The sequence below is a fragment of the Vanellus vanellus genome (assembly GCF_965231255.1).
Source record: "Vanellus vanellus genome assembly, chromosome: 3".
Lineage (NCBI taxonomy): Eukaryota > Metazoa > Chordata > Aves > Charadriiformes > Charadriidae > Vanellus > Vanellus vanellus.
Window position 1 is genome coordinate 32,971,407 of NC_138907.1, and position 14,955 is coordinate 32,986,361.

A 14,955-nucleotide genomic window follows, 5' to 3' on the forward strand; every position below is an offset into this window, starting at 1 on the left:
AATTGATAAAAACCTTCACCCGCCCCTCCTATCTTCAGGAATACAGAACTGTTGAAACAGGTGCTGCTACAGCTGCATGCTGGGGGATGACTTTCTTTATTAACATGTACTTTGCCAGGCAACACCTTCCATCGTACCCCGCTGTGAAGGCGATGGAAGACAGGGTGCAAACTTCAGGCTAAGCGAGAGTTAAGCAGGGAGTTTCCTGACTGGGAGCACCAGTACAAACAGCTGCTGTGGAAGGGCTGGGCAAGGAGAGGGAGACAAAGCACAGCCTGAGCACCCCTATCCTGCGCTCACCCCTTTGAGGCTTCCCTTGCCCCACGCCGCCCTGCCCTGTCAGCTGCTTGTAATGTTACAGATTTCTGTGGAAAGGGTATTTTTTTTTTTTCCGGAATGCTATTATGTGCAGCTGATTCTAGGGTAAGTAGGAGTTTAACACTGAGAACCACTAGAACTCAAAATTGGAAAATTACTTCCTAGCCTTAACTGCCAGTTAGAAATTTTGCTCAGCTATCTTAACCAACTTTTTCCAGGCCCTTTGCTCTCGTCCCATGACTCTTGGGGCCTATTTCTTACAAGTACAGAGGCAAAACCCCTCAGGGGAGGTAGTCCATATGCTGGTTCTTGAATTAAATAAGATATTACCAGTGTGTCCACTGTAACGCTTTTACTGGTATAAAAGTATGATTAAAAAAAAGGGGACCTTAGAACCAGTTTTACGGTACCAACAAGAATTGTTATCAGTCTGGCCTGAGAAATCAAGCCAGTTTTAGGGGAGGAGGGGGAAGGGACGCTGTGGAATGAAATGAGCAAATCAAGTTAAAAATGATTCATTTTGCCAGTTGTTGAGGACTCTACAAAGCACTGAACATCGCAAAACAACAGTTATTGTTAAAATGCACTCAGGAGGAGAACAGTTGTCATTCCCTGCTGATCAGAGCAGAACTAGTGGTATCTGGGCTAGAGGGTCAGAGCAAACCAGGGCATGGCCAGTGACCACGCGGGGATGGCATGTTCCCCGTTTGCCAAGGGCTTGCTCGGGGCCAGCAGCTCTCCTGGGAGACACGACCTGTGGGCAGGTAGCTCAAGAGAGCCACAGCTGCCAGAGCTCCAGGTGAATGTCACTGTCCTCCACCTCCGTAGTCAAACTCAGCACAGGTGGCAAAGCTTGTCCCAGGAGTAAGAGTGGTTTATGTCATAGACACAGCAGAGACCTTCATTAGCGGGAGCTTTTTAATGAACAACAGCTAAATTCTGGAGGTATCAAAATGTATTGTTCCGCAACTAGGAATTTACAGACACCACAAGCCACATGGCTTATTTTTTTCCCCTTTTCTCTGTCCCTTCTACCACTGCCCTTTATGAAAAACAGAAGTTAAATGAGAGAAAAATAGCTTTAATGAAACATTCAGGTTGAGAAATCAAAATCGGACACTCCAACAACAGGAAGTTTCAAAAGCAGTGCTTGTAACAGTGTGTTGCTGAACTGTACCACTCTTGCTTTGCTTTTTAAGTTTAAGCCATATTATAGTGTGCACCTTGATTCAACAGCTGGGCACAAAGATAGCATGGTGGTGTTAGTTTAACATGGCAGAATTTCCTAGGAATAGAAAAGTGAATTGAACTCAACCCCTGAACAATTTCCTGACTCCTGCAATCAGTGCTGCAACTTCTGTCTTTCCAGTAAATGCATGTGAATTGTTTCCCTGTGCCAATATGCTTTTAAGCTTAACTGCTTTGTTGTTATTCTAGGGAGCTGGAGACAGTTTTGTGGGAGCACTGGCCTTCTACCTGGCTTACTATCCCAAGTTACCCATGGAGGAAATGATCAGGAAGTCTAACTGTGTCGCATCAGTGAGCGTCCAGGCATCAGGGACACAATCTTCGTATCCTTACAGGAAGGACTTGCCTCGGGACCTTTTCTAATTGATATTGTCTAGCTCAACATACTGATTTTATCTTATCCCAGACAGCATTATTCTCCTGACTGCACTGAGGTTCTCCTCTGTTGACTGGAAAGACCAGGAAAGTCTCTTTGCTTCTTATTTGAGGAATCCCATTAGTTCCTGTTCTACAGCAGTAAGGTGGGGTGGGGGTGGGGGGTCTTTCGAACAGAGCATAGCACGTCTCTCTGGCCCCACACACAACCACTAGGCTTGTGGCCATCACACACAATGCGCTATACTGAACTACACAAAGTTTACAGCAAAATACCTGGAGGGTGTTGGGCTCCTAGTAATATTCTTACTTCATTTTAATCAGAAGTTCCAATGTGCCATGCCAGCATGTGAAGCTGAGCGTTAGCTTTGAGAGTGCAACTTCAGTCCTCGGCTGCAGACACCAAGGCGAATGTTTGGCTCATAACAAAGCACCCTGCAGCCAGCCCTGGCCCACCTATTCCCGCGTGCCACAGATGCGGGCTGCAACACTGCACTCCCCCAGGCTGTGGAAGGTCCCTCGAACTGGAAAGAGGACAAGAGTGCTACTGAGGTAGACTGAAAAATGTTTCTAGGCATATTGCTCTAAACATAGGTGAGCTAACTAAAGAAGAAAAACTTCCAAAACATGAGAGCACTACTTTGGCCATGTACTTTCTTCACGCTTGACAAAAATCCAGGAATGAATAATCCGCCCTACTTACCTGACTGAAAATAACATAGACCTTTTAGCTGTGGTTGTAGCTTATCCAGAAGCTCATCTTATTTCACCACATTCCCATTGCTTCTTCCTTTCCTAGGAAGGAGCTGGTGCCATACTACCCCTCCAAGGAATGACACCAATTCGCAGCCACTACTGTTGAATCTGGGGCTGGTAGGTTAGAAAAACTTGCAATCCTGCCATTGAATTCCTGCTGTGGAAAAATGTTAATTTTTATTGCCTTATAAAACAATAGTTCCTTTGAAGATTACAGCCTCTTTCACAATGGAAAACACAGACAATGGGATTTGCTATTTAATTTTTTTTTAATTGAGTACTGTAAAAATAACTCAAAAGATAAATAAATGTTACTGTGATGATCTATGTCCAGACATTAAGAATTTTCTCTCTCTACATTGTTTTATTCACAATGGCCTTCAAATCACAGGAGACGGTGATCCCAGTTCATTTCCTCTCTTTTCAGCCCATGTTGCTCGATTTCTGAATCAGCATTCACCCCGTCCTCCCCCCAGACCGTCCTCTTCTCATGCATAAATCAAGTCCAGTCATTGTTCAGATAGAGCGGATTTTTCTCTTCTCTGTGAAGAGGACACGTTTTTTTGCTATAGGGAAAAAAAGAATCTGTTAAAAAGCCTGAAGTGTTAAGAAGCAATTCAACGAGCCTATATCCCTTTCTCCTGGCTGCCTTTGCTGCTTAAATGACTGTGGAGCAACTGACTGGCACAGCACTGCTGTTAAGCAACTCTTGAAGGAGTTTAGTAGTGCTTTCACTTTACCACATGTAATTTTTAGCTCCTAAGAGGTCCGTTTTACCTCTGTGAAAATAAGTATCAGGATTTGAGTGGCTGAAAACATTCAACAGCTGCTCTGTGTGACTATTCTGAGTCACAGCTACTCGATGCGGGGACAAAAATAGGTTCTTACTGCTTTCTACTACTCTTCAACTACAGAGCCCAAACAACTACAGATGATGAGCTGGATCTAGTCGGTCTCACAGACTGACTGAAAAGTTAGCTGAGTGTCCTGTGGTCTCTCAGTCGGGCACAAAGTGACCCTGCAACACCTGATGCAGATGTAGCAAAGCCAGTTCAGCTACAGGTTAAGCATAGCCAATGCATTACTGAAAAAAAAAATTAAAAAATAAATCAAAGCAAAGCTTTTCAATGCCACTTGAAAAGCACCACTGTTCCAACTGAACTTCATTATACAAATTCCTTTGAAAGCTATGCAAGAGCAATCCATACAATAACAAAATCTCTTCTTCCACATAAAAGTTTCGAATTAGGAAATACTGCAACTTAGTAACACATTCTGTTGCTGCAGTTAGGAGGTAGTGAAACTTGGGCACTACTTGCCACTACTTCGCTAAAAGGCTTCATTCTGTAGAGGTCCCAGGTTTTTGAGAAGTACAAAACATAAGGTGAAAATGCATGCCAAGTGAAAATGCTTCCTAACATATTCCTGATGTGAGTTGGTGTCTAGACTCAAATTTACTTCCCTTCACACATGCAGCACTTTCTCACATCAGTTTCTCACTTGTGTTCTACTACAGGCTACAAAGATCAGAGCTTTTTTTCTTAATTACTTCCAATTTTGTACTTCAGCAACCTACTACATGTTCTGCAACAGAAGCCTGAGCTCTCCATTCTCTTCACTTTTCCTACAAGTTGCGAAGCTTCTGGATGATCACTTTCCACAACGTTTCGATGCATTAATTTTAACTTTTCTTGTTCAAGAAAATAATCCCAGTGATCTCCGATTTCCCTTCTGTATGGAATTGAGAAGGAGAGCCACAACCTCTGTCAGCATGAGTGCTTTGATGAGAGCATACTGCTTCTCTGGTGGTTTCTCTCACCTGCCACAAAGCTCCTGTACTGTTAGATCTGAGTATGAAAAGGTTAGTCATCTAACAAGAACATAAAATTATAAGGAAATATAAGCTTGAACCACATAACTACTGCCCATGCATTACGTTATCTACTTAGAGCTGCTTAATATATTTCTTTATTCTATAGATTTAAAGATGCCTTTTTTGCATTAACTCCACCATGCTATTTCTAGCATGGTTTGGCGTGGTCTGGTTTAAATTCTAAGTTTCCCCAAATTCAGCTTTTTAAGGTTAAATTAAGCTTTTTAGTATTAACTACAGACTAGTTCCTCCCCCAGAAACTTGAGCTGTTAGTCACCTTTCAAAAAGTTTGGTGAGCAAAAGGCAGTTTGGCAAGTGCCGTAACCCCCCAAAAAATCAGATTCTTAAACTGAGAAAATCTGCAAGGACCAGAGTAATATAAAAGAACCCACAAACTGTCATCTGGAGAGCAGTATCACTTGTGGAGGAGGAAGAACTTGTGTTTATTTCCTTAAAAGAAAAAGTCCATTTTGTAAGTGATGGCTAAATTCTATTGTCTAGAGCACCCATGGCAGCTTAACAGAACATTTCTATTGATGCATACTTTGTGGCTGCTTGTTGGAGGTAGCACAATCTAGCAAACCACACAAAGAAACAGAGTGAAAGAACTCCTGTGTCACTTTGCTTTGCCACTGACATGTGGCATGGCTGTCATCAAAGACTCTGATGTGTCAGGCAAGTCATTACTTTGTTTCACTACCACAATCGGTAAAATGAGCGTAACGTTTACTTCCCACTGGAATGTCATGAAGAACAGCAACTGTACAGTCATCTGAGTATGAAACGTGCTATGACATATTCTGCTTAGATGGGAAAAATCCTGTTATATTCAAATCTTTTGCCCCCCACAGTCAGAGAAGCTTATACAAAGCAGGCTGACTTCTTCCCCAAGCTCTCTTACCAATGGGATCGTATCTCAGCAGGACCAGTTTTTCCTGCAGTCGGAGTCTCCTGATGTTGAAACAGAAGCCCGTCTCAGCCGCACTTTTCATCCTCACCAGAATATATCTAAAGTCACAAGGAATATCTCTGTCAGTGCACAGGCACACAGCAGCGGCCCACCACATGTCTGCCAGGGCATGGTCAAATGCACAAGCTTTTAGCATAAACAATTTGGCACAATCACAAAAGATAATTCCTTTCAACTTCACAGCTATTCTGGATGGTAACCTCAAAACTATATGCTAAAATTCTAATGCAGACACAGAGCCCACTATAAACCATAAGCTTCAGCATCAAGTTTAAGTAAATAACTCCTGAACAGAATACAAGCACAGAGAGAAGTGGCTCCTCCACAAAACAGTGAGGGGGGAGGAAGAAAAACAGGAAAGACAAGCAGAGAGAGAGGCAGAGAGAGAAAGGCAAGAAAAAAAATAATCAGCATACAATTGAGTCACTATGGCTTAAAAGATAATGGCAAGAGAGGAAGGATGACGGTAGTTAAAGATGTTCAGGCTGTAGATAACATTATATCGCAGACTATCACTTCCACATGCAGAGAGGAACCCAAGCAGATAGGATGGAACAAGAGGCATGCAAAAGGAGAAGCAGGGCCCCTTGGCACCATCTGCTCCACTAGAGATACAGGTCTTGACATTAATCCAGGCATGGGAACCCCCTCCACACTGGTGGGCTCTCGATCTGTGGGGCAAACTGGCAGCAGCTGCTATGTCCCTGAGAGCAGGGCAAGCCAGGACACTGAGAAAGCTGCCACCATGCCCCCCCACCCTGGAGTGCTGAGATCTGCGCAACTCCTCAGACACAGGGCATCTTCTGAAGTTTCAAAAGAAAGGTCAAACCCTTTAACCAGTCTGTAAATTACATCTTTCTCTTCAATTACAATAAAGGGATGGATACATCTCTGCACGTGGGCATTCAATTAATTTTCCTCGATTTTCCTAATACAAAATGGTCTGTCAAAATTAACCTTGAAGAGACATCTATTCTTCCTCACTTGTGCAGCTCTGACCAGTGTACTTCCTTGAGCTCTCCCTTTTCAGCTTTGCAATCTAATTTACTGTTGAGCTCAAATAAACAGAAAACCACTGGATTCCTGCAGACCACCTGACCAAGCATAGTCTAGGGATTATCCCCGATTACTGTCCCCTCCTCTACACTGCTGCAGGTGTGACACGTAGCACCAGTAACCACACAGACTCCTTCCACTACACCTCACCCACTTCCTCAAAGTCTGTGCAGTTTCCCCTTTCTGGGGAATCAGTGGTATCAGTACGACCAGCCCTTGAAATTCTCACGCACCGCATATTTGAGGCCAGGCCCTTTCTGAACCATACACCTTGTTCAGAAAACTTGCTGCCCATTGGAGAAATTTAGCTAGGAGCAGAGGCAGAAAAGAACAGTGGAAAGCTATCAGCACACGGGGAGAAAACCCAAGGGTGACACAGAAGGATAAATAATATAAGAAGATAAAATAGAAGAAGATAACATTCCTGAAGTACATATGGGACTATACAGAGAAAGGAACATCAGGAAAGAAAAGGAGAGGGGAGAAAAAAAGAAATCACTACATTAACATTAGTAACATCATTTTTAAAACCTACTTTTTCACCTCATGGAAACACCCTGCTTTGCTGTGTTTGTTTCTGTGAACAGGTAACAATAGAACACTGAGATGTCAAACTACTCTCTTCCCTGTCAGGCACATACTCGGTAAGTGCTTTCTTAATTTAAAACCCTGACAATTGTGCAGAAATCCTGTAATCGAAGAATCTCTTCAAACCCAGCAAGTGGTTGGCACTGGCTCTGTCGGGGACTGATTCTTAAAAACCAGAAAATGTACCAAAGGCCATAGTTCCTGAGGTTGTGCAGTACCAAATATAATACATTCGCACAGCATGCAACCTCTGAGAATCAGAAGACAGGAATGTATTCACATAAATGTATCAGTTTAGCCCCTTGGATTTGTCTAGCTAATTTTCTTACAAATAGCATTTTGGATGCAAGTCATTCTCTCCGCATGATCTTGTCTCCTTGCATCCACACTCTAAGACTACTAGTGTGCTGAAAGTAGTTGTTTCTTCATTTCCAACTCTCAACACACATCAGCTTTCTTTACAGGTCAAAGGACTGTGACTAATTTTCTTCCAGAGCCCACTAACATCTCTGCTGAGCTGCGCTACAGAGCAAATCAAGATGCCCAGAGCACTGACCGCACACACCCTGTCCACTCCTCACATATCAACATATGAACATGCTAGAAGTGGGAAGCGTTCTGCACCCTGCCTACCAGAAAGGTTCACAGCACCTGCCCAAAGCCCAGCCCACAAACAACAAAGACCCACACTGTACCTTGGCTTGCCCTCCTCAGCTAAAGAAGTATGAAAAGTAAAAAAAGAGGAATATTACATGGGCAACTTAAAGCTTCTCTTTAACCACAAAGCAGAGGCATGCTTCCCTTGCGCAGGGCATTTTGGATGTTACAGCTCAGCTCAATATGACAGCCCATAGGACAAAACCTGCCTTTGCTATATTTTCAGAACCTAGCAGGGTTTTCATACCATTCTGTACCTACCTGTGAACAGACACACATGCAGAAGGACAGAGAGGACATAGCTAGACTAAAATATTACAATTTTCTCAGGTATATTAAAAAATTCTAGAGAAGCCTAATACTTTGTAAAGTCACTTAAAGATACAGGGTAGTAGCAGAAATAAAAAACTGGTGAGGAAAACATCACTTACTTAGATTTGCTCTTGGCCACTGTTTTTTTGCAGTATGAAGAAAAGAAAAAAAAAGAAGAAACAGTTATCATTTTGTCTTGTTTCCTTTATAGGCAAAATATAAAGATTAAGAGTTTTCCACTGCCTGCCTTTGCAATAGCACCAGATAGATTGTGCAAAGATATTTACTGTCACAAAGAAATGCCCCTCGTCCTTCCATCTATGTGCTCCCAGTTGCCTGCTCTTTCTTCCATCATACTGCCTTTACAAGCATCTGTGCAAACGCAGCGCCTAGCGCAACAGATTGCACTTGTTGCAGCCTCCAGCTGTTTTCAATATAAAGCTTCAACGCTGAATATGAATTCACTAGATGAATGCACAATTAAGGCAGGTATGAACTAACGCTGCCGTTGATAACTGCAGTCCCACTCTCCCCTACTTGCTTACACCCACCCCGGCTCCAGTTCCTGCCGTAGTGCCAACACAAAGGTTTGCATGGCCGTACAGTGAACCAGACCAGGGAGCTGTTCTCAGACAAGACTAACCTTCTCACAAGGCTGGTTTTAGGCCCCCTGTGATCTAACCAAACACTTAGGATGAAATGGGCAGAATTCTTTTTTTTTCTGTCAGCTCAGTGAATTTAAAGTAATTATAAATCTACAACATAAATGCAAAACACCAGAATTTAAAAAATTGCTCCTCTTTATTCTGCCCATGAAATTTGTGTTCAGGACATCGGGAGCTTCCGGCCAACCTCCTCTTGCACCATTCCTCCACCACACCCCAAGCTTACCCAGATACGGCAAAGGGTGTGTTTCTCACCTCATACCCCCCACTCACAGCCACCACCCGCCTCCCTCCAGCAACTTCCCGTTTTTCCACTCCAGAGCTGAAGCTTCTTGACCTCACTTCTGAGGGATCCGCAACTTCCACTTCCCTCAGTCTCCCCACCTCGCCTCGCCTCACCCCCCAGTCACCGGGCCCAGCGCTCCGCTCACAAACACCCCGCCAGCTTCTCCCTCATCCCCACAGAAGCCGCCCTCCCTGGGCCACAGTCCCGTCCCTCCCACACGGCCCCATCTCCTCAGGGGAAGGCGGAGGAGGGCTGACAGACGGCCTCGCGCCCTCCAACGGCTGCCCCGCCCAGCCACGAGGCGGCGCGGAGCACGCTGGGAGGGTGCAGTCTCGGGTACGGCGCGCTGCCCGCCGGGAGGCGCAGGCCCCGCGGCCGGCGGAGGTGAAGGGCAGGACCCGCCTCCGCCGCCGGCGCTGCTGCCTGGGCCCCCGCCCGCCTCCAGGGCCGCCCCCGCGCCTGCCGCCCCCCTCGCCCAGCCCCGCTCCTCCCTGCGCCACTCACAAGCTGCCACCGTTAGGAACATAACGCCGGTCCCCGCACAGTCACCCCGGCGAGCCCCTCCCCCGCCACTTCCGGGTCGCCCGGCAGAAGTGCTTCCGGAGCGCCAGAGCGAGGGAGTGGCCGCTGCCTTCCAGCCTGGCGGGGCGCGCTCCGCCCCACCGGGGGGCGGGGCCAGTACGTGGGCGGGGCGCGGTGACCGTTAACGGCCGCCGGGGGTGGGGCGTAGAGCGCTGGTGCGTTCGGGTGTCAGGGAGGCGGGCGGGGGAGACCCGGGGCCCGGCGGCGGGGCTTCCCGCGCAGGCTGAGGGGGGCCCGCGGCGCCGGCCCCTGCGCTGGGGCGGGGAGGGGGCTGACGGGAGCAGTACCTGTGGGCGGAGGGGCCGCGCGGGCTCCGGCAGCCCCGGGGCGTGAGGACTGAGGGTGAGCCTGCACCCCCGGCCGGCAGCGGAGCCGGGTCCTGCCCCGCAGCAGGCTCGTCCTTCGGCGCGTCTGCTGGCCTCCGCCTGGCTTTGTGTCCTTCTGTGTGAAAAAAGAGGGTGCTGCTATGGCGTCCCAAGTCCCCGAGGCAGCTAAACCTATCGGTGTTTGTGAAATACTGTGCAAGAGCAACAGGCAGGAAGGCTCGAGGGGGGCACCACGGCAGGTTTTCATGTTCTTCTGACCAGTTAGATAATGAACGTAAGTTATCATCATCTGAAGAATTCACAGAAGTTCCGCGGCTTACTTCTCCCTCTCCCACCAATTCAGTAATTGTTAATGAAGGAATTGAAGTCCTTGAATATTTAGCAATTAAGAAGGAAATAAAAATGTCAGCTTGACATATTTAGATGGAAAGTAAGACTTAGAATATCAAATTAACTGCATGTCATACATTCTATGGCATTGAAAACAAATGGCTGACCCTATAAAAGGCTGGAGCAAGATGACATCTCAAGGAAAGCAGCGTTGCTGGTGTCAAGTGTTCACTTGATACGAGTGTTCCTTGTTTCCATTCAATTATTTCCAAATACTTCCTCTTAATGATACAACGTTTCAATCTTTAATATTTGCCTTCAGAAGTATAAATCTAGTAGTTACATAATCTGCCCATGAATATCAGTGAGAACTTGAAAACATTCAGGATGATAAAATGTAAGTACTGTAAGACTTCTCTTTGATCTGCATTACTGCATCAGTCAGAGCACAGACTGAAATGGAATGGAATTGCCAATCTCCTGACTTCACTGCCAGGAATATAAATCAACATTAAAGATGATTTTTAAATGAAATAGCAAGTTAAACATTTGTACAAGCACATCATAAAATAGAGGTTGTACTGCCTCTTTTTAAACCTCTTGCCTGCTGGCAAAAATAAAACTGTTCCAGTGACATTTTCTCTGCTCTGCTGTGACAAGGGCTGCATAAATATAGACACCATGGATTAGAATAGACTTCAGCACTCTTTGACTTCCTTTCTAGCAGCCTCTTCTGCAAACAGTTTTCCATACCTATGGGTGAAAAACAGGGAGTCTAAAACTGGTGTGTATGGCAAGGTGGTGACAGTATAGCATGTCCCTGATGGCAGCAGGCATAGCTAACCTCGGGGAAAAGGCATCCTGGCTGAAGGAAAGGAGAGAGTCAGGATTTCTGACCCTGACTCCAATACAGATTTGCTGTGTGGGCTAGAATAAGTTGTGTACTTTGAGATCTTTGATGGCACGTGCAATGCAAATGCAGATTTTCCCTTCAACTTTGCCTAGAGAAAGCAAGGAGTGTGATGAACTGTAATGCCAGCCTAGATAATTCTGATGCTTGCTTAAAGAGAAGTCACTCATGTCTCCAGCGGAGAAGCTGCTGGTGCCAAACCGATCAGTATCACTCAGAATCAAACACAGGGTGGGCTTTTCTTCAACTAGAAAAACAATGATTTGTCATGTTATAATCTAACTGATTTTGTCCATTTTTATGCTTTATATTCTAGGCTAAGCCCTCTTGTACCTCCAGGAAGTGAAGAGATGGCTGCTCCTTGCCAAGATGGTGCGGTCAGGTTGCTGGCACACACTAGGCAGGCAAGGGGCTTGTGTCCAAGGTTGGCCGGGGTGATGCTACTTCAAGTGCGCATGGCGCTTTAAGTCAGTCATCACTTGAAAAAGTCACAGGAAAGGAGAGAGGGGCAGCAGATGAAATGTTTGCAAGGTAAATATCCTCTTGGCACTGTATTTTCTACACGAGTTACTGTCAATTAACACATACAAAAACCCAATGCTGGAAACAAGAGAATAACACTCTAAAGCCTGGGAAAAGCTCCACGTGTCCTTCCTGGTTTCCCACAAAAAAACAGGCAAACAGCTAACTAAGCCAAAAAATGCACACAGCTCGGTGGACAGAGTTTTTAAACAGCCAGGCTATTTTCTCCTCTCTTCTTGCTTTCCCTTTCTCAGCGCATTACAACTTAGCAGGGTTCTTGCTGTCCGCAGTGTTAAACAAACACTCATGGGTACTATTGTGCAAATCACTCATCCCAGATAACAGATGGATTTTTACATTCTTTCTGCATATCTGAATCCATTATCCCAAGAGGGCCCAGAAGAAAGTGGGCATTAGCTTAATGCAGCTCTGAAAAAGGAACTGTCCAGGTCAGGAGAGCAGGAATGATGGAAAGAGCCATCTAAATTGCACTTTGAGCCAGTGACCAAATCCATTTCAGCTGCTGGCCTGTTTGAAGTGAATTGGTGATGGCCTTTAGCCCAGTTCTTAGTGGTGTCCGTGGCACAGTATCAGTTTATTTGCTGGCAACCTTGTTAGAAAAGCCAGAAAAGCCATGGGCTTGGACGGTTCCCTTCGTACTTCTGGAGCTTAATCCACCCAGATCAGATATGGGGGACTCTGGTGTGGTAGGTTAGGGCACGGCTCCATTTTCAGGGCTTTACCTGTTCCCTGCTTATTCCTTCCAGAGCGTTGGCCTCTCAATCTGTTCCTGGAGCTCCTTTCCCCAGCACTGACGTCATTCATATGTAAGGGGGGAAGAACAAAGACAGCAATTGCCTATTTTCTTGTGTGATTTTTCAATACCCATTTCCCAATCCCGACGTCCAAAGTAACAACATCCTTTCAAACCGCCCCCTCTTGAAATGCCACAGTAGTCAAACAGCTGCAAATCAAAACACCTTGTAAACAAGTGACTGAAATCCCGTGGGATGCCTGAGGGCTTGGGCACGTCTCAGAGTGATTATAGTTCCTGCTATACAAATTGGAGTCCATGTAGCACAGTTTGTGCCAACTCCAAGCTCTTGCTTTTTATTTTTAGTCCTGTTTGTCGAGGGGTTCTCATGATAAAAAGAATGACGTTCGGTATCAGTGATACACAGATAAAATTAGATAGTAGCCGGAAGTGATCATACGACTAATCCTCCCCACTGAGACTTTTTCCACAGGATTTGGGATCCTGTGGGCTTCAAGGACAGCTTTTCTCTGGGTGAATTTCACTTCCCATCAGCAGGCAGCTGAAAAATTGGACTTGCATGGGATGTATGTGGTGAGTCTCATGCAAAGAAGTGAATGTCATTGTCATTGCTTATGCCAACAGCTGGGACCATCTGGGACACTAAAGACAACATTGTCTAGATGCATACAGCTGATCGAAGGTTGTTTTTAGCAAGCCTCTAAATCTTCTTCCCTTTTTGGGGCAACAAAACAAGGCTTTTGCCTTCCATGCATGGGGTTTTGTACACAGAGCAGCTTAAGTCATCAGCAGGGCTCAGTCCTGAGACTTTTTAGTCCCCCAGACATAAGTCATCCACACTGATGCTGAAGACATTATTCCTTTCTTTGGAAGAAGCATCTGCCTATGGGGAGGATGGGATAGAAGGTGCATTAGATTACATCTCTAAAGCAGATCTTCTCTTGGGAGAACAGGATCAGTTCTCATTTGTTTTGGCTTTTTTCCCCCTCTCTAAACTCTGGATTGCTTTCATTTTTACTACACTGTAAAATAGGAAAATACAAGAGGTTAACTGGTCAGAAAACGCTCTCTATTGCTTAGAAATATGGAATGCAAGTAGGCAGTGTACCTAGTGCACCATCAAAGGAAGGTGGGATTGATGACTATGTAGCACAAAGGGGTTTAGCTGTGGTATTGTGGCAAAGAAAGAGTGAATCAAAAACAAAGCTGTGAACCTGTAACGCCAGTTACTTTTAAGCAGGGTAGGTAAAGGCAAAAAGAGAGGATAATTATGTAATGTGAACATGGTGTGACAACATAGGGAATGGAATGTTTTCTTCCTATAGCTTATTGAAGGAGAATGGCTCAAGTGCCTGGACACAGTTCATTTTCTGTCAAAAATCTACTGTGGAATTAATTGGTTTATCACTCCCATCACTCCTTGGCAAGGGAGTTATCTTTAGCTTTAAGCCAGCACGATCAGCTCTAAGGGAAAAGAAAACAGGCAGGTTCAAGTGTGGCAAGTGGATGTGGTCCTGTCCATTTTTTAATTCTGGAAAAAAAAATCTTCTAGAGAACCAGAAGAAGGGTACAGCTTTCTGCATCCCATGGGCTCCCTAAAGACTCTTACTTGGAGGAAGGTCATAGGGTTCAGAGCTGTTTCTCAAGTGCTTCTATGTAGTATTGCCTTGATGTCATGCATCATTATAAACAAGTCATTATTTCATTCAGTGTTTTGGGAAATGATGGGACTGGAACAATACACCCACAACAGTTCCCTCCCTTATCCCAGCAGGCTCTTTAGTGAGCTACTTATGAGCTGTACCTCTCTAACTGATGGCTGTCTGTCTGTCTATGTCTGGTAGTAGTATGTCTCTGGGGAATTTGGAGTAGGAATATTGAGCTAGGAGGGAGGAGAGGGACATAAATTTGCAGTGTCATGTAGTTTGATGGCTGCTTGATCTGAGAAACCTGGGCTGAGAAGGCCTCGGGGCTTCATCACTGCAAACACTGAATGCATCATCGTTCCTTTTTCTATGTGTTTGTGCTTCTGAAGCCAGTCAGTCATTTACACCTGACAGGATAGCAGAAAAACACAGTTAAGCAGGGCAGTGGTCCATTCATTTCTGTCTGCTTAGCTCAGGTTCGAGCCAGACCTGGGATGAATACTTAAAAAAAATAGGAATCATCATAAAGAAACAAGTACTAGAAATGAGGTTCAGCAAAAGCATATGTAGAAATCTGTTTGAAGTCTTAGGGTCTTGCACAACTGTCTCTGGCTAGTTCCCTAAACATTTTTTCATCTGCTGTAGTCTCCCTAGACCCATTTTATTTAAAAACATACAAGCAATTTGAAAGTCCTGATGACGCACAATGTGTATGCTGTGACCTTTACATAGTCTCTGCAAAAAAGATTGTCTTTCCTCT

General features: G+C 45.2%; 2 protein-coding genes across 3 annotated transcripts in view; one reads left to right on the forward strand and one right to left on the reverse strand.

The window, feature by feature from the left end:
- RBKS (ribokinase) overlaps window positions 1-3,041 on the forward strand; it is a 70,599-nt gene extending 67,558 nt beyond the window's left edge. The window contains exons 8-9 of one of the 2 annotated variants that reach the window (XM_082480807.1): window positions 1,756-1,889; window positions 2,266-3,041. In XM_082480807.1, the coding sequence (XP_082336933.1) occupies window positions 1,756-1,889; window positions 2,266-2,497 (366 nt within the window). In that variant the 3' untranslated portion in view covers window positions 2,498-3,041. Of the gene's footprint in view, window positions 1-1,755 lie in introns of both variants that reach the window. The other variant, XM_082480808.1, reaches the window with a different exon arrangement.
- MRPL33 (mitochondrial ribosomal protein L33) lies at window positions 2,948-9,723 on the reverse strand. The gene is made up of 4 exons (XM_082480809.1): window positions 9,609-9,723; window positions 8,273-8,291; window positions 5,472-5,578; window positions 2,948-3,263 (listed from the first exon to the last, which is right to left on the reverse strand). Exons 1-4 carry the CDS (start codon window positions 9,628-9,630, stop codon window positions 3,214-3,216), a joined length of 198 nt encoding a protein of 65 aa, XP_082336935.1. The 5' UTR covers window positions 9,631-9,723; the 3' UTR covers window positions 2,948-3,213.
- Window positions 9,724-14,955: the final 5,232 nt, after the last annotated feature.

Bases quoted from the DNA above. Each gene is read 5' to 3' on its own strand.
- MRPL33 (XM_082480809.1), bottom strand. From the start codon at position 9,630: ATGTTCCTAACGGTGGCAGCTT. The intron at 3,264-5,471 runs GTAAGAGAGCTT...TTTTCCCTATAG, and splicing joins GCTGAGATACGATCCCATTG to CAAAAAAACGTGTCCTCTTC.